The sequence below is a fragment of the Serinus canaria genome, chromosome 3 (genome assembly GCF_022539315.1).
Source record: "Serinus canaria isolate serCan28SL12 chromosome 3, serCan2020, whole genome shotgun sequence".
In the NCBI taxonomy this organism is placed as follows: domain Eukaryota; kingdom Metazoa; phylum Chordata; class Aves; order Passeriformes; family Fringillidae; genus Serinus; species Serinus canaria.
The window spans coordinates 72327802-72351587 of NC_066316.1; the positions used below are offsets into that span (position 1 = coordinate 72327802).

General features: G+C 35.0%; 1 protein-coding gene across 2 annotated transcripts in view; it reads left to right on the top strand.

The window, feature by feature from the left end:
• Positions 1-23786, top strand: part of ASCC3 (activating signal cointegrator 1 complex subunit 3) — a 252139-nt gene that overhangs the window by 109118 nt on the left and 119235 nt on the right. For both annotated transcript variants that reach the window (XM_030235642.2, XM_050973217.1), the window contains exon 14: positions 13365-13499. In XM_030235642.2, the coding sequence (XP_030091502.2) occupies positions 13365-13499 (135 nt within the window). The remainder of the gene's footprint in view (positions 1-13364; positions 13500-23786) is intronic.

Genomic DNA, 23786 nt, shown 5'->3' on the forward strand with positions numbered 1-23786 from the left:
TAAACTTGCTTGAGTTAATGTAGATCTTCCTGTGGCCATCAAGCTTTCACAATGTTGTCTCTTTTAAGATTCTTGACCAGAGTCTTTGGAACGTCTTAATGAATTAAATTCAGCATTGTTTATCTACAGTTCTGTTAACTCATTCTCAAAGAATTCTCACATGGCAGAATGAAATAATTTACTCTTCTGCTGATGTGTCACTGCCATATTGTAGGTTGCAGTGTGGTGTTTGGCTAGAGTTACAGGGCCATGTGTTTTTGTTAGATGTACATGTATTTCCATTTTTTAAGGCTATGGTTGGTAGGAGTAGTTGCATTCTATAGGCATGTGTTTTGACAGATGGAGAGAATCTTTTTATCTTGATTTTTCAACATTCATCCTCTGCAAGACTTCCAACTCTTCCTGGCTACTGGGAAATTAAGAATTGGTGATTCAGTCTTTAATTTTGATCCATCTGCTCAAACTAATGAGGTATCTCATTTGTAGGCTTCACTTTGAATTACCAAATGCAACTGAAACAATAACATTTGTATTATAGTACAATTCCCCTCTTGTTTAACTTGAGGAAGTTTGATAAGTGGCTTGCCCTACTGACTTTTTAGTGCTTTTGTTACAGAAACTTCCTGTTTTGACTAAAAGAGATGAGAAAATGTCCCAAAGGTTTCCAAGTACTTTTCAAATCAGTGTGCTCATTTGGAAGGATTGCTAACAGTATAGAGGTCTGTTGGAAGTTTTTTCTGGCAGATCCTATGTCCTAAGACAGCTTTAAGTGAGAACCTCTGGTGCTGTTAAGTCTGTTTTTCTGGGACTGTCCTTCCATGCTTGATATTAGTTGGTGAATATTTGTTTTCATGTTATACTTAAAATTTGCTGTGTTCTGTCATAATCTAAAAATATGTTAGATCTTCCTAGACTAATTTGCACTGTCAGAGTTTTATTTCTACCTCTTAATAAACCAAGGATACTTTAAATTAAGAAAGAAAAAAATTCTGCACCCTTTGTCAGAAAATATGACTCCATGCTCAGTTGCAGGTGTGCAGGTGGAGTATTTTTCCAGCATTTCTGTTCCAGGATGCTCTTCACTTAAAGACTAGGTGAAGGCTAAGTGACTGAAAATTATCATTCTCTCAGTGTTATTACAGCTGTATTTTTTCAGACAGTCACCAGTAGTGGGCCACATCAGCCAAAAGAATTATTTCAGATACAAAGCTGAAAAAAAATCACATTTTATAGTAAGAAGGGCATCTAATGGCAGCAAGTTCAGGGGTGCAAGTAGCACCTTTCTGAGGCAACCTGTGGAGAACCTCACGAGATCAACAAAGACAGTGACTGAAGAGTGCACATGCCAGCATAATTTCTATAATAAAATGAAACATTACATTACTGGCCAGGTGTGTGTTGACACAGGCAGGTGGTAAGAACAATCACAAACCCAGGCTGAAGTGTGAAGAGTTCATTTTTTTTCATTACCTTGCTAACTGGAGGACCCTGAAGCAGCACCTGGGCAGCAGAGACACACCAGGGGCAGCACAGGCACTGCCAGGCTCAGCCCATGCTGATGGGCAGTGGGGCTGCTGTTTGCACCCATTTATCACATATTGTACCACCCTGCTGTGGAATTCATGTGTTTTTTATGATTTCTGAGCTTTGATCTCTCTCTCAGGACAGCAATCTCAGGCTTGTCCATGAGAGTGCCTCCAAGTCTCTGTGAGTACCTATGTTACATCAACACAGATATTCTGGTTCTCAAAACAGAGCATAAACAGCAGTAGACATGATATATGAGATTTCCCATACTGTTAATCTGCAGGCCTAGGCAATCCCAGCTGCAGGGTCACTTCAGTGAATCTGCCATCCTCCTCACCATTCTTCCACTTTTAATCTTTTCCTTCCAATAACAGTTTAGGACAATGCATATCATACTGTATTTATCAACAATTTATGACAATAGCATGACACCCTTGTCATGTTATGATTTGAGAAATTTGAGAAATTTTTAGGATTTTTGAGAAATAACATAGTATAAGATTTTGGGTATTCCTAAAACATATCATGTAAATTTTGATTTCATGGTAAATTCCTTTATCTAATATGTTGAACTGCTGCTCTCTTTGTCAAGGTTCAGTTGTTTAAGTTAGTATCCTAGGGAGATAAGTATTTTTCACTTTGACTCATAAATTCACATCCATTATGTCTCCTCCTGTTACTGAGCTTTTGCTGGTTTATCTCATTAGCTTGGTTACCAGGAGATGATCTCACATTTCTCCCATTGGCCCCATCACCTCTTTAATGTTTTTGCTGTAATAAGTTTGTCAGAACCTTACTCTTTGCTTTCTTTCCTTTTTTCTTTCTTTTTTTTTTTAGTCTGAAATTCTTTCAAGCAAAACATCCCATAAATTTCTTGTATTATCAATTAGAAGAGTTCTTGCTGAAGTCCTTGAAAGCTTTTGAAGGAGGTTCTTCCTCAAACTGCAGTCATGAAACTCTTCTTTTGCCACTCTCCTCAGACTATGCACCTCTTTTGTTTCTTCATTTTCTTGTTATTCTTTTCTTATAAGTGATTCTCTTTGATATTGCTTAAACCTTCAAAAGAAGTCCTGTGTTTTCTTTGCCCTTGGTGTAGTTTCAGCAGGTCTCTTAGATTTTCTCTCTGCACCTGATTCTCCTGTATGGCTTTTTTTTGCTGACTTAAAATACTCTGTTACTCATCTTCAGTCACAGGTATCTAAGTTTCAGTCCTGGTTACAAATCCAATGCACTTTGCTCCTTTGCCATTTTGTCTGTTTATGACAGTTTTTAACTTGGAGTGCCTTTGGCATTCTCTTATCTTCTGAAACCTCTTTTCCTTTTTAAGACAATAGTTGCTGTTTTCCCATTGCTTTTGGGACTTTTCTGTGTAAGTCTGATGTGACAGTATCTTCTCTTTCACTAGCTCTGGTACTCAGGGTAACCCTAGGAGCTGAACTTGACAATCCATGAGTGTCCCTTCTGGCTCAGCTTATTCTGTGATTCCTTGAAAGTTCATTTTCTCACTGAGCTTGGTTTTTTTAGTCCATAGCAAAAGCTGGCTGTTCTGTAGGAGCTCTGACACCTTTCTGTGGTTCTCATTCCCTGGCTGTTTATGGTTCAAGGTGTCAGTAGATAAGTACATTGAGGTTCAGGGTGTCAGTACATAAATACTGAGGGGACATCATGGCTTTAGAAGTGGTTTCACTGTGCAAGGAACAGCTTTTCTGGTGGGAAAAGATGTTGACTTGTCTATTGCAAAGGGCTTGGATTTTTGAAATGCTATATGGTTTTGAAAACCTCAACACAACATCAGAAAAGGAACGCAGTAGTAGTAATTGTGCAAAATTAGCAACAACTCCACTTAACTAAAGATAATAACTGCAAGCCAGTAGAGATACAACAACCCTTTTTTGAATTAACATGCTAGAAGTCTCACTACTAGGATGAAAAATGTGGATGAAAAGTAGCAATGCACAGCTTTATACAAACAATCTGTTCTTGTTGAGGCACTGTGAGTGGTGATTTTGAATTGCCCATTTTGTGCTTATTTCAGTTCAGTTTTTTCAACCTTTTGAAGAAAGTACTTTTTGAAGTACATTGTTAGTTTCTGAGCTTTTACTCTTCTCCTTTGAGCTAGCTTTTTAGGTTTGGCTGGACTGTGTTCTCTTCTGCTTTTGCAGTATTGTCTCAACTGCATCTGATTTACCTGTCACAAGCTTTTACCTTCTATCTATTAAAATTAAATGAACGTGCAGAATAGAGCCATGTATAGTTGTAACATTTTTAATTAGTCTATGCATTGGGTGGTTACTATGCAGTTTTCTGGAGATCAAGATTGCTTGATTAATTAGAATTTATGTTCTTAATTAAAGAGTTGTCTTACACTACTGGTCTGCATTTAGTTCATTAGAAATAATTTTGAGGTGAAATAAATTTTTAAAAATTTTTAGAATGATTTCTAAGTGTCACCTTGCACAGATTTTTAATAGTTTACTCTTTCAAATTAGGATTTTTGTTGTCTCAGATCAGAAGCAAATTGTACTTAAACTTGTATAGTCAGAACTGGTTCTGTGATGCATATTGCACATAAAGCATTCACTTTGTCTGTAATTGTTCTCTATGTACAACAATTGACTTGAACTTTGCAATACTTAGAAGTGTCATCTTGTTTTTCTGAGCTATCTTAAACTAAAAAAGAAACAGAGTAGTTAATTTAAATCTATTATATTAAATTGTCAGCAGTGAATTTGACAGGTATTAATTTCATCCATAAAAATGATGGATTAAATTTCTTTATTATCAGTTTTCCAGCTGTTATTTGGCTGCAGAAGCCGTGTGAAGATAAAAGTTTAATAAGCTTAGTTACTGGAGCTGTTGACAATGCTTTTATAGCCATGTCTTGAGATAAGATTTAATAAAACATTATTTTCTTCAAAGGTCTCTCTGGGACTTAGTACCTTGAGGATTAGGCTTGTCCTAGTATTTTTTTCCTTGGTGAAATAGTGTTTATAGCATGCTTTGGACAAACATGTCTGAGAATTTACAGAGTTTATTAACATGTATTCTTCATCTAGACTCGGGCTTTCTCTTCTTTTCATTTTAGAGCTTAAAGAGTTGATTTCAGCTTGAGTTTTTGTACCTCTGTGTCTGCACAGATTGTTTCTCTTTCATCATCTGGTGAAGCTTATTTGCATATATATGTGTGTATATTGCTTCTACATTTATATGTGTGCACATGTATGAATAAAAATAGACAAATACAGAATGTAAAGTGACCTGGCAGGATAACTGAAATATGACTGATGATTTTTAAATGTTATTTCTCTGTCAGCTGATTAAATGAAGAATTGAGGTTTTGTATCATTTTCTTTTGCAGTCTTTGCACAATTAGGGCCCATTTCTACGTGTGGTTTCTTTAACAAAATCACAAAGTTATTCAGTGATGGTGCACAAATTTTATGTTCTGCCTCTTCATCATTTATTTATGTTCTTCATTTCCACAATAACTGCCTTTTCAACTTTAAAGATATAATAGTTAGTATAATATTATGCCTGTTTAAATGAAATTTTGTTTCTTATTTTAATTGAAAATAGTATATTGATGTGCTGTGCACTTCAAAAAGTGCTTTATACCAGATGTTTCATAATATTGTCAAATGATATGTGTATAGTATTTTTCTCTATATTTTCTGCCCAAATTTGTTTGATTTTCAACATATACCCTGTCAGCTGCCTTTATGAGCCACTGAGGAAATTGCTGGAAATGGATGCCATAACAAGTTATGTGTATAAAACCCCATAACTCTTCAATTAGGGAGCCTTCCAAATGTTTGTGTGCAATGTTTCTATGCAGTATGCTAATTTTTGCCTGTATGCTTGTATTTATATAATAGTTTGTCTGTATATGTGTACTCAGGTGTTCACAATGATTTTATGTAGACCAGAAACACCAATTTAATATCTTCTCATTAGTTATGAGTACATGAGGTGTTCAGTTTATGTCTGCAGTCCTGCACAGCTACACGGTGTTGTCAGTATTGGTAATTACAGCTATTTGAGTTAGCAAGTGCTACTGTTTAGAATTACTCTTCTTCTAATATTATGAATTTGCATTGAATCATTAAAACAAAAAAAAAAAAAAAAAACAAATTTAATTCCAGATGAGCAACTTCTCATAGCCTAAAATTTTATTAGAATGAAGTAATTGATAGTTACATCCTGACCCAGTTAGCTTCTTGTGGATGACCTAAGTGTTGAGTTGCAGATTTACTGCAAGTGTGGCAAAGGCAGCTTGACCAGTCTTGCAGCCATATATGATCAGTTTTAGTAGCTCTGTATTAAAAGCTGTTTTTCAGATTTGACACTGCAGATCATTAGCAGTCTAGAAGATTGTAGGAAGTTAAGTCTGTGCATTTCTGTCAGCTGCACATTATTTTTCAGTAAGAATTAATGGCAAGGTTAAATGATACTCCAAAAGATATGTTAAGCATTGTCAGTGGTTCAAAGCTTTTGAAAATTCTTGCCCTGTAGCTCTGAAAGAAAAGGGTCTATGTGCTTAATTTATCATGATAGTATCAACTATGTAAATAAAATACCTGATTTTTGTCAAAACATCTATAAATTGCTACCAAGGCAGCTACTTTCCACCAAGACATAACACTTGTCACGGACTTTTAGGAGGTGTAAGCCGAGAATCTAATGGTAATGTCATTGGTGGGTTTCAATTAGAAATACACAGAAACATAGGTTGCTGTAGAAAATAAGGTATTTTGAGGAATCCATGAGGATGGAAAATGAATTTTCACTAAAATGCATCAGAAAAACCCTTTTGACTTTATATTTCTAATCGCTTTCCAGACTATGAAGTTTCTCATTTATGTAATTCTGTGGTGTTGTTTTCTTTGTGGCTACTGGTGAAAAGGTGATTCCAGAATATATTACATTTGGATAATTGCATGCCTTTTATTCATGAGGTATTTATGATACTCTTATTTAGGCTAGGATATTTTGTGAAGGACTAGGTATGTCGTGTATGGGTTTAGGAACAAGATTTGATTTTTCGAGCACAGTTTATTACCATTAACAATAAATGCATCATTTAAGTTCTTCATAACTTAGTAAATTTCATATGAAAAACCCTGCTTGTCCTTAAAAGCAGTTCTTTATTTTTCTGATAATATAGAAAACCTATTGATTAGGAGCAAAAATCTGGATAAAGGTCTTTAAATCAATGCTGATAAAAAATAAATTAGAAATCGTGACTGTTCTTTTAGTTGTTTAGTAGGTTTATGTTACCAAACCCAGAAGATAGAGATGGCATCTTGCAATGTGGCAAATTTCTTAATCTTTTTTTTGCTTACATAAAAGTAACAGGAATAGATATTAAGATTTCTCCAGTATCTTCAGTGTTCCTTTTCTTTAGTAAAGCTGAACAGAATCTGCTTATGACTACTGACTCCTGGGTCATTTTTGCATATTATGAATGTTAGACATGTGAGTGTAGGTTTAAAAACATAAGAAGAGACATGGTGAACATGACAACTCTTCATCTAGGCTGATATTTATTGAAAATATAGCTTATTATACCACAGAAACATATTTTGTTATATAAAGTCAAAATAGTTGGTGTCAAAACAGGACAAAGGGAAATGCTTGAAACAAATTATTGCATGATCTTGTTTTTTCTAAAAAAAGATACAGTGAAAAGCTGCTTATAATTTTGAATAATAATTGTCATTCAAGTCCATTGGCATCTGCAAAAATGCAATTGTTAACTGCCTAATGACATATATTTGCATAGTAATAGACTAGCTATTCTTGCTTAATTTTCTATACAAGAATAGTTATTGCTATTTCTATTTCTATCCTGTCAATTAAAATTCAGAATAATTTCCATTACCTGTAGAAGTCAGTAAAGTATTGTTTGTTTGTCTTATTTTTAATTCACCCTCTGCTTTAATTTTCACTCTATTCATTTCTCCTCTGCAGTTTGTGATATATTTGGCTAATGCTACAAATGGAAGATAGCACAGATCCTATTATAGTGTTCTGAAACAGGTTTTCTTTGGTGGAAAATGTATATAACTGTTGTTTAAAGGCAGAGTTGTCAAGTTTCATGTGGGCAAGTAATTTTCACTTAAATCATCCTCCCAATAAGTACTGCTGCGTGCACACTGGCTGTTCTCCAATGTAAAAGTTTGATGTCATGGGAGTTTCCTATTTTAATGCTAGAGGCTCAGTGTCACTTAGTCCATAGCTGTTTTATCCATAGCCTTGAAATACATCCTTGTATCCATAGCCTGGGAATGACAGCACACCCCTCTATCTTTCAGTTTTACATAGCATCTGAGGATGCAATGTCACATTTTACACGGGCATAGCTGAGTGCCTCTCTGAAATGCCTGTATATTGCTACATGCAGCATACAGAACAAAAGGGAGAAATTAGGGATTTGCATCCCTAATTGCTGAGCTAAGATGTTATTGAGATCAGAGATGTGATGTGGTGCCTCACATGACTGAGTGCTGCAATGGATGGAAATAGAGTCTTGAGCAAGGTCAAGGTTAGGGCAGCAAGAAGCTTGTGTGAGAGAGCACAGCAGGGTTACCTGGAGCTCTGCCTAGGATGGATGATGAGCCAGCTGAGAGTTTAGGAGGAGGATTAGCCAGTAGATAGACATAAGCAGTGTTGATTTTGCTACAGTAAATGAGGCCTTCTTCAGACAACTAGAAGAAGCCTCATGTTTGTAGTCCCTGACCTTCTGGGGGGGACTTCACCACTGCAATGTCTGCTAGAGAGACAGCACAGCAGAGCAAAAGCAATCCAGGTTCTGGAGTGCATTGATGACAATTTCCCAACATAGATGATTGAGGAGCTGCTGAAGGTTGTTGCTGTGCTGTACCTTGTATTTACAAAAAGGGAAAGACAGGTTGGGGATCTGAATGCTGGGAAATGTTTTGGCTGCAGTGACCATGAGATGGTGGAGTTCAAGGTTCTAATGGAGGGAACAAGGCAAAAAGCTGCATTGTCCTGGGCTGCTTAAGAACACTTTGCCCTTTTCAGAAGTCTTGAAAGAATTCTATGATAGGTGGTCTGGAAGAGCTAGGGGATTTTCAGAAATCAGATCTTCTAAGCTCAAGAACAGCCCATCCTGATGTGCAGGAAATCAAGCAAAATGGCCCAAGGCAAGTGTGGATGAGAAAGAAACTCCAAACATGATAAGAGTGGGTAAAACAGGGACAGAAGACCCAGGAGTAATATAAAACCACTGTCCAAGCATGCAGAAATAGGATTAGGAAAGCCAAACTGTTTGAAAGTGACTCTGGCAAGGTGTGTAAACAACAGTAAAAGGGGTTTCCACAAGTACAGCAGCAGCAGCAAGCAGGCAGCTAAGGAAAATGATGGCTCTTTACTGAATGGGGCAGCAAACCTTGTGACATAAAACATCTGTAACACCGAGCTATTCAATGTCCTCTTTGCCTTGGTCTTGCTAGTAAGATGTGCCAAGGAATCCCAGAGTCCCTGGGGCAAATGGGAAAAATCATAACAAAGACTTATCCTTAGTCTTATCCATATCTTCACTGTAATAGAAATGGAAATTAAGAATAAGAAATATGATAGTATTCCAAAAGTTGTGTAATAGAGCATTTTTTTATGGATATATGTAGAACATACAAGGCAAAATTAAGGAAGGGCCATTGGAAGAAAATAAAGAACTTCCAATATAATGTCCTTACCAGAGCCCTTTACATAGTTTCATGTATGGCATGAAGATGAGCTGGGGGAGGTTTAGGTTGGATATTAGGAACAGGTTTTTCACACAGAGGGTCCTTGGGCACTGGAACAGGCTCCCCAGGAACTGGTCACAGCATCAGCCCTGCAGAATTCAAAAAGAATTTGGACAATGCTCTTGGACACATGGTGGGATTCTTGGGGTTGTCCTATGCCAGGCCAGGAGGAGGACTTTGATAATCCTTGTCATTCTCTTCCAACTCAAAATATTCTGTGATTCATAAGCAATAAAAAAATTAGATGGGACTGTGCAATAAAACATTCACTGGGGTAGTCACATTTTAAGGAAATATACATTTCCACATTAAAATAAATACAGAAATTGAAATTACAGAGCACATGTCTTTAAACGGTACTATTATTGCAGATAAATAAATGAGCAAGTGCACACTGCAATAGTAAAAATACCTGCACAGTGGAGTAATTACCCTAAAACCTATTATATCAAAATAGAAAGGTATTTAGATAAATAGTGATGTTAAATAGATTTTTTTATGAGATTATATAGAGTGTTTTGAAAAATCCTAGGTTTTGTTTAAACAGGGATGATCAGAAGTAATTTATTTGAGTGAATAAATCAAAATATAGAGAGTGATTAATGGCAGTCTATCAAGACTTCAAAATATATCACTGTTTTGATTAGCTGATGAAATGTTATATATTTCTTTGTTATTAATTAATGTTTTCTCTTAAAATATTGTATGGTATTGTGCAGCTTTGTTCTTCAGCACAGTTTCCTAAATATTTCTCTTTAATTTTATTTGACTTCTTAACCTTGAATGAAAATTCTTATATTCCAATCCACATTATTTAATGTTATGCAATGAGTAAATGCAGTCTGCCTTTACATTGTGAATTTTTTTTTTGAAAAGGGAGGATATAAAAATTGTCTCATTAGCACTGGTTTGTAGGCAGCTTAGTAATCCTTCAGTTTTCTGTAGTAAAAGATCTTAGTACGCATGCAAATTATATCAATATTTCTTTTAATTACAAGATGTACTAACATTAATTAAAAAAATTAGAAAGTAAATTCAAATTCTCTTGCTGCCTTAGTAAGTGACAGCTTGTTCAGCTTTTTCCATTCCCATGGTGTTGTTTAATATGCGGAAGAACTTTAATATGCAAAATACAATAATCTGCTAAAGCAAAAATAAGATTTCTAAGTTAAACTTTTTAAGCTTTAGTATAGATCAACTTATGAAATTTCTTATTTATTGCTGGTTTTTTTAGTTATTAGTTCTGGATAGTTCTTCAAGAGTTACTGGATTTGGTGAGAGGAATGGGAAATCACATTTATAGACTGCTATGCTATTACATAGATCTGGTAATCTAAGATATCCTAATTTAGCATCATTTTTGATCAAGAGCCATTAGTGAGCTCTGTGTGTTGTTTTCATGTATATTCTGGATGTAATATACTTTTCATTTTTAAATGTTGGACATTGCAATTTTGAACTGTGTCTTGGCAGTTAGGGAGAAATCACAGCACAAGAGAAAAGCAGTTTTATTACTCTTTAGAATTAGCCTACATGTTAGAGTTTTACTTAGTCTGTAAGGTGGTTCTATTTAATCATGTGGAGGGAGATGTTTTTAACATAAATAGGTGCCATTAGCAGTCCTTGGGGAAAAGTGTTGAAACCTTTTTAGGAATTGAGTTTTGTAAAATACTTGGAGGAGTTTTCATGCTGACCTCAAGGCAGAAAATGTTTGGACAGATTAATCTGTTGATCAATATCCCTTACTGTTCATTTTCAGTAGAAGTAATACCCAGATCAAGAGCCACATAAAAGAGCATGTTATAAGGATTTAGCTGTGTGAAGCCAAACAGTGTCTTGAGGCTAAAATATAGATGCTTGTTTCATTACCACATCATATCAATGTTGAATTAAATAAATTCATTCTTTAGTCTTAGTTTCTTTGAAAGGTATGATGCAAAGTGGCTGGCAAAACCTAGGCCTTCTCTCATCGAGGAGAGATATTCAGTAAGAGAATTGCTGAAACTCAAGCATTCAAGTAACCAGCACTTTTAGTAGGAGATGGAAAGATAACTGAAAGAGTCAGCATGTTTCCCAAAAAAATGATACAACATTTTTAAGCTATCATAGAGAATGTCAGTTTGAGATATGTATTTTCCAGGGGGAAAAGTTAATCCAAGCATCTTTGCTGTCCAAGGCGGAAGAAATGTATTTCAAGATATTTCAAGTACCTGATTATACATTTTTAGTAATAATAGCACACTTCTCTGTGCTTTGGTGATGCACTAGCATGTTTCATAAAGATTAAAACCTGGAATATGCAACTCTTTGGGGAATGCAAGCAGTTCCTGATGTGAATTTTAAACAAAGTTTTCGGTAAAAGGTTTGATTTGTTTTATACTTTGTGAAAATTCTGAGGAGGTAACCTAGCTAGAGACATTTGCTTTCTCCTTTCTTGTGTATTTTTTATTATTTAAAAGCTTTGGTTTCAGGAGAGCAGCAGCAGACACTTTCAGCACTAGGGCTATATACACCAGAGCTGGCTTTGAACTGCAAAGTACAGATCTAATTACACAGCTTGTAACTGTGGAACCACTTCTCTCTATTCTAAATTACTTTTCCTAACTTATTTGCATAATGTAATGCGCAGAGATTTTGCCACTGAAATATAATATTCTCTGACACAGTTAGGACAGGCTAAATTAACCCTGCTATGACTATATTGCTGTCTTACAGTATATTTGATTCATGTTTACTGACTTTATTGGGAAAAAAGCATCCAACAAGGTGTTACATGTCAATTTTTAACTTGGGCTGGTTCTTTAAAAACATGTTGTGATGTACAGAGATTACAAGATGTAACAAGATGTACAGAGATTGTTGTCTGTCTGAAAAGTTCTGGTTTTTTAGTCAACAATTTTGCAATCACTTTAAATTTTTTCAGGTGTTGATATGTGATCATTTAATACATAAAAGCCAATGAATTCAGCTGTACATTGTTAACCCAGTGGCAGATAAATATCAAAGAAAAGTGCTGCACATCTGAAAATTAAGTGTCTATAAGAACTGTAGAAAGGCTTCTGGGTAGAGGACAGTTTCACAATGCTCGTTTCTTAGTTATTGTCTGCATACTAAGGTCTTAGTGAATGAATGATTGCTGTGGTGTCAGAGATTGTCATACATGTAGGCAGAAGCTTTAGAAATCATAACTGAAGTTTCATTCCAAAACTCTGCTGACTAAAAGCAGAAATGTGTGCTTTTTTTTTTTTATACTTGATGAATTTATTGAAATTTATTGAGTATAATAGGCAGAAGAGAAAGGGAACTCAATGTGGTCCCAATCCATCTGTCCCATTTCAGTTCTTGAAGTGTGTATCCTGAGTGCTATCAAAGTTTCTAAAGCTCACAGGATTGTATCTAGACATACATTATGGCAGGCAGTAACCAGAAAGAAAGAAAGAATACTTCAGTTGTTTTTAGGTAAAAGACTCCAACTCTTTTTTGAGATCTCTTGACATTCTCAACAGCATGAAAAAAAAAAGTAAAAACATTCCTCTCAAACAGTTTGATTAGTGTTTTCATGGCTTTTGAATATTGCATTAGTGGTCCTACGGTTAAAAGTGGTAATATTCTTGTGGGCTTTTAACTGTGAGCATTGCAGAGTTCTCTTCTGTTTGATTGGTTGTTCTTTTCTCACATAGCCAAGTTGTAGCAGCAGAATGTTTATCAGCCCAGTATTTGTTTCCAGATCATTTAGGATGTGTCAGATAACACAACTCTTTACATTAATGTTGATCTCAGTGCTTTGTTAACATGAACTGTTTATGGCCAACAATTGTTCTCTATTTTTAAAGACTTTAGATTTTTTTAAAAATACAATCTTCTCAAAAACTCTTTGAAAATACTAAATAACAATGTAGACAGGATCATCCTTTAATTGCCTTTGAGTGGCATTAGTTTTCATCAGTATGTCATGTATTAACTAGTTTTTGTCATTCCCATAGGCAATATTTTGTAATTAAAGTGTTTTCATTATTTGATTAAACCTTTTTTAAATTTCTCATTGGCCCTGTTTCTTTCTGTCTGAAGGTGATGGTGTTTGTTCATGCTAGAAATGCTACAGTAAGAACTGCTATGGCTCTTCGAGAAAAGGCAAAAAACAATGGTCATATTTGTCACTTCTTGTCACCCCAAGGGTCAGAATATGGACAAGCTGAAAAGCAGGTAAGTGAATAATTTACACTGGTAGTCTTTTCAGACTGGAATTGATACGGGAATAGATGCAGCATTTTTGAGCTTCTGGGAAGATTTTGCTTTGAAAAGTCATATGAGGTTGCTGAATTGAATAGGGGAACAGGAGGAGTAATAGTAAAGGAAGAGCAAAGTCTTGTTATTTTCAGTTTGTTAAGATAAAGCTGATAATTATGTTTTATGCAACTTGCACTACTTGACAGTAACCTTCATGTTTGCAGCTAAGGAAGTCTCTAAACCACCAGTTTCAAGGAATATGCCATTATATCTGCTGAAAGAATATTTCCATAACAATTCTTAATTCTGTGCTGTGTGTGGCATTTGTATTTGGTGATATCAACTGAAATCTAAAGATTAGATTTAGCAGAGTCTTTTTAAGTTCCCATGAAAAATAAGGTTTTTTCTCTTTTCACAATTGATTTCTCCCCATGAACCTAGAGAAGATACTTACTGTAAAAGTTTTAATACATATGGGAGATATTTTCTTGCACTGGCAAGTATACCTATAAACTCTTCAGTATTTTGGACCTGTGAATTACAATCTTCTGAGGGTTTTTGGTTCTTGTGTCTGTTTTTAGTTATAAAAAATATGTTAGTTTATTATATACCTCTGAAGAGAATGTGAAAAGATTCATTCAGTCTTAGTAATTAAGAATGGAGCATAGATGTTACAGTTGGCAGAATGAGATTTCTAAAACATGGAGAAATCAGGGTAAATTATGTTCTTTTTGGCAAGATGCTTCTGAGAGCTATAAGAAATATTTTTTAACTATGTTATAAATTGATGTCATTATATTTCATAACATAGCATATTTAAAAGCCCCTCTTTTTCTAGTGGATGCTAGTATCTGCTGTATTATAAAAATAACATCAAACTTGAACTTGAAGACCCCATGTTTCTACTGTAGCACTAATTAATGCTGAACATTTTTTCATTAGATTTCTTAGAAAAAAACTGAAACTCTTCATTTATTAAAAATAGTGTTAGTTTTTTAATTATAATACAAGAAAAAAATTGAAAATACTAGTACTTATTTAGATAGTCAAAATTATTGTCAAAGAAATGAAGAAAAATTTTATGCTTATTTCAGCAGTGCATATTTTTTGAGATATCTGTCAAAGAAGTATTCATCCAACTTGCTGTGTATGTCAGTGAAAACAGCTCCTGTATCTTTAATTTTACTTTTCATTAATTAATTAAATTGAATTAAATTAATTAGAAAGCATACTCCTGTGTCAATGGAAACCACAAAACTGTCACAGAGACAAGTTCTAAACCTGTTTGGAATATGTGTGATAGGAATGTGGTTTGATGTGCTGTAATGCTTATTACTTGTGGATAGAGCAGTGGATTTCATCTCTGAGGCAGTGCATCGAATGCACTGAACTGGAAAGCACAGGCAGGCAAGTGGTGGAGAGGGAGTTGTGTTCTCTCTTAGGTTGATCTTTGACTGTGCAGAGCCCCACAGTGAAACTGGACATGTGCAGCTCCTGTCTGCTTCAAGGTGGGAGCAGGAAGGAAGGGACAGGGAGGTTCTGGTTGAGATCTGTTGTGGACTATCTGTCCAGGCAGACATAGTGGTTGTGACTTACCCTAGTGGATACTGGCAGAGGTCTCCCCACTTCATTTGCAACCATTATCTGGGATAGTGGCATTATTCAGGCCACCCATGAGGTTTATAAGCTGCACTTAGGGACTGCATTGAGTCCAACCAAGCCCCTACTTTGCTGCTCAAGAACTGGCACCAACCATTTCCATGAAAGGCAAATTAAGTTGTGATTGAGCTCAGTATTCAGGGGAAGGTTGTGATGGTAAACAGTGAGACTTAGGACTTTGGTCTTTGGGAGAGCAGTCTTTGGCTTATTTAGAGAATTACACAGTAGAATCTGCTGGGAAGGTGCCATGAAGCGGACAAATCTCTCTGCTTTTACACTGAAGAAATGGCTTGAATGGGGAGGCATTCACCTTCACTGAAAACAGTGATGACTTGGCATCATGATTCAGGAAGTGAGGAAGAAACTGGGAAAGAGAGAGGTAAATGAAAGTGAGAACTTAAATTGTAAGCTTTACATGCTACTCATAAAAAATGCAAGTAAAATATTGTTACTATATCGGTTGATGTGAAATATACTTGTTATTCTAAGCAAACTCCCAAGAGAATTTGAATTCTTGTGTGGGAATACTACTCTTTTAATATGAAAATATAAGCATCATCCCTTTTTCAGGAAGAGCTGTAGACAAGATCGGTACTAATGGTACACACTTCCAAGTGTTCTTACAGAGAAACTTGAGTCATGAAAGTGTAATATGCAAAATTATGGAATCTTTCCCAACAGAATTTCAAAAATTCTTATAAATCAGTACCTAGGAAGAGTGTGGGAGATGAGGCAAAATGCACTTATAAACCAGGCTGGTGATGATTGTCTGGGCAAGCAAGAACAAGAAGTGTGACTGTCAATAACTGAACAAATTTATAGCCAGATAAGAAGGAAAAGGTGTGAAGACCAGAGTGCCCTGATTCCAGCCAGGATTGGGTTAATTTTTTCAGTAGCCAAGAGGGGACCTGGAGGTTATTCTGTACCAACTCACACCATTGCTGGGGGCAGGGGGAAGGGAGTGTCTTCTGGGGAGAAGGGGGTTCATTCTGCTCACATAGGTGCAGCAGAGTAGTCTGGTAACACCAGTTCCAGCAATCGCATGTGAATTGTTCCCCTCTTTCTTGTGCCCTGTGTCATTAGTGTTGTTGCTGTTACTGTTTGTTTTCTTCCCTTACTGCTGTTTCCAGTAAATTGTTTTTATCTCAACCCACGATCTTCACCTTTATGCCTCCAATTCTCCTCTCCAGCACAAGGAGAGGCTGTGGGAGGGGGAGAAGCAAGCAAGAAGTGCATGGTTTGGAGACTCTCAGTGGGGAGCAGTAAACTGGGGAGTGTCATTTCTAAACCAGGACATATAGCAATGAATGAGAGGGAATTGTGTTCTCAACCAAGGATCTCATAACCTTCTTGTGTCTGTCTTGAGTCTTGCAATGGCTTGTAATGAAGTGACAGAAGAACTTTATAAAGTCTTCCAGTGATCAGTATATGTCATATGCACATATTTCATGAGTGTAAATTCGGATTATTTTACTTCTTGTGCATGTAAGTGTGATCTAGATATTGGGGAAAAATATTATTTTTTATTACTATTGTTAGTATTTTACACAAATTAGCTACTGCAGTACTGAGCTTAAGGGCTCCTTCACTGTCACACATAAATAAATCAGTAATGGGAATACTAAAAATAGAGTGAAGGCCTAGTCATACTGAAATCAGTAGCAAAACACCCCCAGTAACTTTTCCCAACATACTTCCATTTTTCCTCTTTCAGGATCCATTCAACAAACAAAGCTAAATTATATTCATTTTATTTACAATAAAAAATAATTCTTTTGTTAATTCTGGCTCTGTTACCCAATACCTGCTGTCTACAAAAGGAGTTTTCAAGATATTGAGGGAATTTGTGGTTTTGTGTTCTCTGTTCATCAGAAACTTCCTGTTTAAACTAATGTGAATGTACTGCATTGAAGTAATTATGTCACAGCATGTATCTTTGAGGCATATCTTTATTTATATACAGTTAGCACAATAAAGATACTAATCAAATAAGATATACAGTCTGCCAAGGCAGCAACTGTTCATAAACAGCCATCAATAATCATAAAATGAGTAATATGCCAGCAACATTTCTCTGAGCAATTAAAGCTCTTACATATGAAGACTTATGAGTATACCAAAGATTTCAGCGATTAGAGCATGTTATTAAAACTATTACTGTTCAATCTAAATTTTCTTTTTCTTTCTTAGCAGTAAATATTTCCAACAGAAGTAGCTATATTAGGAGGAGTAATGTATATACATCTTACCAAAGGGTTTTGCCATCATGTATTTTGTCATAGGAACTTTCAGCACCAGTATTTTTGAAGATTTAAAAGTGTAATAGATAAAGAAAGACACGGCACAGTGCAGTCAAGTTGGGTATGAAGAAATTAGCTATTTTCCTTAACTTTCTGCTTTCTTTCCAAAATTCCATCCTGGGATTAAACACCAGAGGCTGGAATAGCAGTGCCTGAATCAAGTACAGTGCTAAATTCAGGTAGCCTGAAAGTGCTGAAGTTTTCTCCTTCAGTGGTAATTTTAATGGCTAAGGTACAAACTTCATATAGGTGTGCACACAGAGCCTACATTTGCAGGCTTAAGTGACTGTCATCAGGAATTGTATCTGCACAGTTTTCTACCATTACAACTGTTAGGGGAAAAAAAAAAAAGAAAGAAAATGTTATTGCAGACAACTGTGGTTCTAAACAGAATGAGTCAGAGCTGTAGAAATACTGCAGGGATATACTAATGGATTCATAGTTTTTGTGTACAAGAAGGACCAGCTGTTGTGAAATGTTTATAATGTGATGTAGGGAATTGAGCAATGCACAGAATTCTGTCTGATCTCCAGTAACAATTTCTAGAATGTTTACAGCTTTGACATGTATAATTCTTCATGTCTGAATTGGCCTGCCTAGAGCTCTAGACCCAGGATCTTATGCTAGTTCTCTTCATTGACTTATTTTTTTTCCCTGAGAAAATTTTTATTCATTTAAATAGCAAATTATTGTTGTTAGAGATAGATCAAGCTACTCAGAAAGTCTTTCAGTGACAAACTTACAGGGGCCAAGAGATAATACTGGGAAGAACATTCACACTCCTCTTCCTTAGGCATTTGCTGTTCAAAGGAACTATTGCTCTAGACAGACTGTGTGTCTGACCTGGACAGCAGTTCTTACACCTTACACCATAAATCAGATATATTTTATGCAATAATTTGAGTATTAACAGTATAAAACACGACTTTTAAGAGCTTTTCTTGGTTCTTTTTAAAATCCATTCTCCAAACATGACCTGGTCTCTTTGTTCCTGAAACCTCCACGCTCATCTGTAGGTCAGCCAAGTGGTGGTGTGGAACTGATCTGTCCTTGCAAGCACTTACCATTCCTTCAGAGTGTTTCTGTTTCCAAAGTGTACCTTTAATCAGCATGTTCATATTTTAAATTTTTGGTCACTGGTACAAATATTAAATACCCATAGGTCAAATTGGATCTCTGAAGACATTGACATTCTGTCATGTGGAAGTTCCTATATACAATTCATTTCTTCAATCATCATTGCCTGATTTTAATCTCTTTAATAAATGAAATTAATTTTATGTAGTACTTAATTCCCAATGCTGCATCATATAAATGAAATTTCTGACAGAAGTTTAACTATATTATATCACTGCTGTGTGATGCAGAGTGATTAATCTAAGCCTCATAATGATAATATCATGTTTGTCTGACAAGAGCTATCTTGTATAAATGGATGTTTATTGGCACTGTTCCCAAGTTTAGCAGACTACAGGCCATTCAGTCTTGCCATTTCATTTGACATGAAATTTAGCAATACCTGGCAGAGAACATTCTTGATAATGTAATACAGTCCTTATTTTGTATTCTGTATGCAGTTTTTGCTGTAATGGATAAATAACATACTTAGAATAATCTGAAATCCAGTATGTGATTTACAAGAATAAGTATTGCTCAAATCATGCATGTTCTAGTCTAGACACAGCAAATGGAAGCAAAGGCTACTTCACAGGATGAACTGAAAAAATAGAATAACTAAAAGCATTGTATTCTTTACTGGCCTTAAAAATCCAAAAGCAATTACTAATCCTCTTAATTAGCTGTCAAACATTTTTAAACTATTAGAAATTAATTCTTAGAGAGTATTCATCAAATATTTAATGTGTAATCAGTTGCCTGACATTTAATTATTTCAGAGCAATCCTAATTTTATTTTTATTTTACTAATAACATATCTAATATTTGAGATGCCATTAAAAAAACTATAAAAATAAAATGAGGATATGTATTCAAATACATTAGGCTATAATAAATGTCAAACATATATTGAAGTTTCCTATTTGTTTTATAATTACTATATTTTTTTATTTGTGCAAAATATTTGCTAATTGTCTCTCAGAGAAGGAAGTGGAGTGCTCTGTATTTTTTTCATGGGATATTTTATTCAGTTGTCCTGCTTGAAGGTCAGAGACAAAATTCACAATAAGATGTGATCCTAAAAATTCAGGTGTTAAAGAAAAATGTGTTCTGTATATAGCAATTCCACTGTTTTAATAAATCCTGAGCTGTGGAGTTGAGCATTGTTATTCAGATGGACACTTTGATTTTGGGGAGGCCTTTTTACAGAGGGATATATTGTGAGCAATAGAAAAATATTGCCTTCATTTTTTTTAGCAGTATTCCTAGATATTAAAGTTAAGTGTTAGTTGTTGTAAACTGAAATAAAAAGTTGACAGAAACAATAAATTTCTTTTTGCTTTTGCTTTTCCTGACCCTTAAAGAGGAAAACCGCTTGAAGTTTGCTGCATATTTTTGTTATTTTAATAGTTACTTTTTTATGTGTCATTCTAGAAATTTTATTTGCACAGCTTTAAGTTTGTAGTTCTAATTTCAGCTTGATGCTCTGTGTTGTCCTGTGTATTGTTTGCAGTCTGCTGGAATTTTCTAGTGTTTTTATTATGAATGAGAAGGTATAAACTATATGGTATGGACTAAATTTTGTTGTCAACTATATTTCTGAAAACCAGTCTCTTATCCAAGGATTTCAGACTTCTTCCCTTGTCTCTCAGGCTCTGATAGTACAGCACTGATGTAACAAGTAACAGTCTTCTGCTGTCCTGTGAACAAATAAAATGGACTTTTCCCCCCCATAATCTATGGGCTTGATTGTATATTCTGTTTTATCTATCATGAGTGTCAGCTTGATATGCAACAATGCTTAGTTTCCTCCTGTTTATCACTGGAAAGCCACCTCATGAATATTTGTTCTACTTCCAGAAGCTGCACTGCATTAGTAATGGATCTCCTAGAAGAAAAACGGGTTAGCAAACCTTTTTCTAGAATGATCTCTGAGGTTGCAAATACAGCTGACAGGGGTGCTAATGTTTTTCTTCAAGGAACTACTGAAAGAGGTTTTATGCTTTTGTACAGAGCTTCTCAGCTATTTCAGAGTTATTCAGGTTAAAATCAGTAATGTATTTAACCACTGTAAATATAAGATTTAATGCCTTTTCTTACTAATCCTCCATGGAAATGCTCTGATAAACTCTGGGATAATGTGTTGCCTATAGCATCCCCTTTCATTGTTGACAAAATTCCTATTAAATACTAAATGTGCTTAGTAAGTTCATTTGAAACTGTTGTCATATTTATAACATGATTAAACATCTCTCCTTAAATGAAGTCTACTGCAGTCTTCTGCAAGGTAGTGCAGTCTTTGCATTCACTAAATTCAGACCTTAAGGAAAATAGATATGTTTAAATGTTTTATTAGTGCTTAAAAATATAGAAACTGAAATTCAAAGTTATACTGTTTAAATAAATGTCTTTAATAGGTAATTCTCTTTAAATCTAAGACTTCTTTTAAAATATACTGAAACTTCTTTCTCTGTGGGATATGGGAAGAATATTAGGCTAATAGAGGTTCCTTGATGTCAGGCTATGACATTGCTTGCTGTAATGAGTAGTTCTAACAAATTACTTGGTTGATGCTGCAGTTACAAGGGTTTGCACAGTCAGTAGCAGCATATGTGTATTTCTTTTAAAATCAGCATAAATGTTGATATTACTGTAAAACTAACTGATTTAAAAAGTGAATTTATTAAAGGTTTAATATATTTTCCTATTTTCCTATGCATTCTTAGCTATCCCTTTTTTTTTTTTTTTTTTTTGGTATAAGCATTTGTGATTTCTTTGTGTTTCCTGAAATTTTAACTTCATTCTGGGCACTGAGAGAGAAAAACCCTGCAACATTCCTTTTTCCCTTGACTATGAAAATCTCCTTCAGTTAGCTATCAGGATGCTTTAACATGTAATCCAGATCAAAAAGTTTACTATATCTTTTCCCAGTAGTTATTAATCAAGAGCTTCCCTGGATAAGAAGATTTCGACTTGAAATCTCATTCATTGTATCAAGTATATTTGGGTATTGAATAACTGTGCTAATCATAAAGAAACAAATTATCAACTTCTGAGACATCTGGGAGGGAAAAGCAAAAACAAACCCAGTATGATTGTTTTAATTTTCACAAGTTTGGGGACCAGGACTGCCTTCTTTGTACTTCAGTAGCACAGCCTATTACCCACTTTTCATTTTTGCCAGCGCTTGTTTCCACCATGTGTAATCAGGTCAGGTGTAAATTAAAAATATGTGAGGTATCTTGAATGAATAAAGCTCCCTTTTCTTGATTTTGTTCTGTCATTTAAGGCTAAAAGGCAGGCAATACCTGAGGTAAGCACTCCAGCAAGAAGAAATTTTAAATATTCAAGTCAGCATAACTCTTCTCTGCCGTAGCCTCTTGTCAGCCCAAAGAGCTTGGTTGCTTCAGCCAGTTCTCAGCTGCTTTCAATCCCTAGACCCCTAGGTCTTGCTTGCTTTTCCAAAATGTGCCAGTTAGTTCTAGTTTGCAGTGTGTAACCTTATGCAATATGTTCACAGTAAGACTGTAGACAATTTTTTTTTGTCTAGAATGCACCAAATCATACTGACCAATGATTCTGATCACATGCAGTTTTAGTCTCTTTCTTTGGAAATCATATGCTGACTAAAAAATAGTCTTTAAAGAGATCCTATCTACTTAGCAACTCATTTTTCAGGAAGTAGTGTAGCTACAGAAATTATTAGCAGTGAAGAATAATAATTGAAAAGTTAATAACAAATGGAAGGGTTTCTGCATTTCATGCTGACAGTCAGGGCTGCTTGTTGATCAGTTGTACTTTGTTATTTCATAGTGATTATATTGTCCTCCAACAGGCTTGATGCTGTTCAATGACTGACATTCTTTTAGAAAACATGTTTGATTTCTTCTACAGTAAATAAAGAAAGTAAGTTTTGCAAGGCCCAGTGAATTGTATTTTATTTTAGTTTTTTTTTTTCTAGCAATCACACTTGACTGTTCAAAGTTCATCACAAAGAACTATTCTTCAGGGTTGTAAATGAAGGATGCAGTGTCTTGGTTTTTTAAGTGGTTGGAGATTGCTTTAAAGATTCAGGCCATCAGAGAATACCCTTTGTAGTTGTCTTTACTGAAATAAAATTCAGAACAAAACCTGTAGTTCACAGTTATCCTGTAGAATAAATAGATGTGCTTTCTTCTGGAATTGCTTGATGTTTTTCCTTCAGAGTCTCACTGTTAACTGACTGTGTCCCCTTTGCTCCCTGAGGATTCATGTCATTTTTTTTTATATTGTAAAGCAATGCAGATATAGGATATCTTTGAACTGTTACTTTTTTTTAAATTTAAGGGTCTGTCCCATTATAATTGAAAAATACATTTGCATAAACACCTAAGATGACAGAAAACATCACTGCAGTTTTGGAAACTGTCTCACCCTGTCTCTTTAAAAACATGCTTAGAATCAGTGCAAGTGAATAGATTCACCAAGGTACGTTGAGATGCTTGATTCAGGTTTTCATTTAGAAAACATGATGTATTAACAAGTGGAAAAAATACAGAATTTCAGTTCATATTCTTGGTTCTATTTATTTTCAAAATAATAAAGCTTATGAAGTATTTGTTTCATTATGGTTTGGTGGAATTTTTTAGGTAGGTATGTTGACTATTTCAGTTGTCATTCACTTTCTGCTTCCAACTCCTCCAAATACCATCATATAGGCAAATTTCATTGGGCTTTATAACTATTCCTTTAGGTTATTTGCACAAGATATTGAGTTGTTCAGAACTGGACAAAAGTGGTTTTGCATTGAGGCTGGCAATGACATCTAATTAAGATGAACTGGGAAATAATGAGTAGAGTGGGCACACACTTTTAAGACTTTTAAATGAAAGAGTAATTAGAAGAAAACATAAAGAGGGAGTGATTTCAATTAGATCTTCATTCCAGTGATTGATACTGAGAGCCAGATGTGCTTTGGAGAAAACAAAATAAGTTAAAAAGTAATTAAGCATACTTCTGAAAAGTTGTGGAGATTTATTTTTAGAGAACTGCCAAATAATTATTGTCATATATTTCTTTCTGTAGCCTAAGTTTGATTACATGTATAGTCAGTCTGTAGTTTTTAGCATGTCTTTTATATCTTTTATGGAAGCCTTGGTATCTGCAAGATTAGTTGTATCTTCTTTTATCTTGATTGTTTTGAATTCAT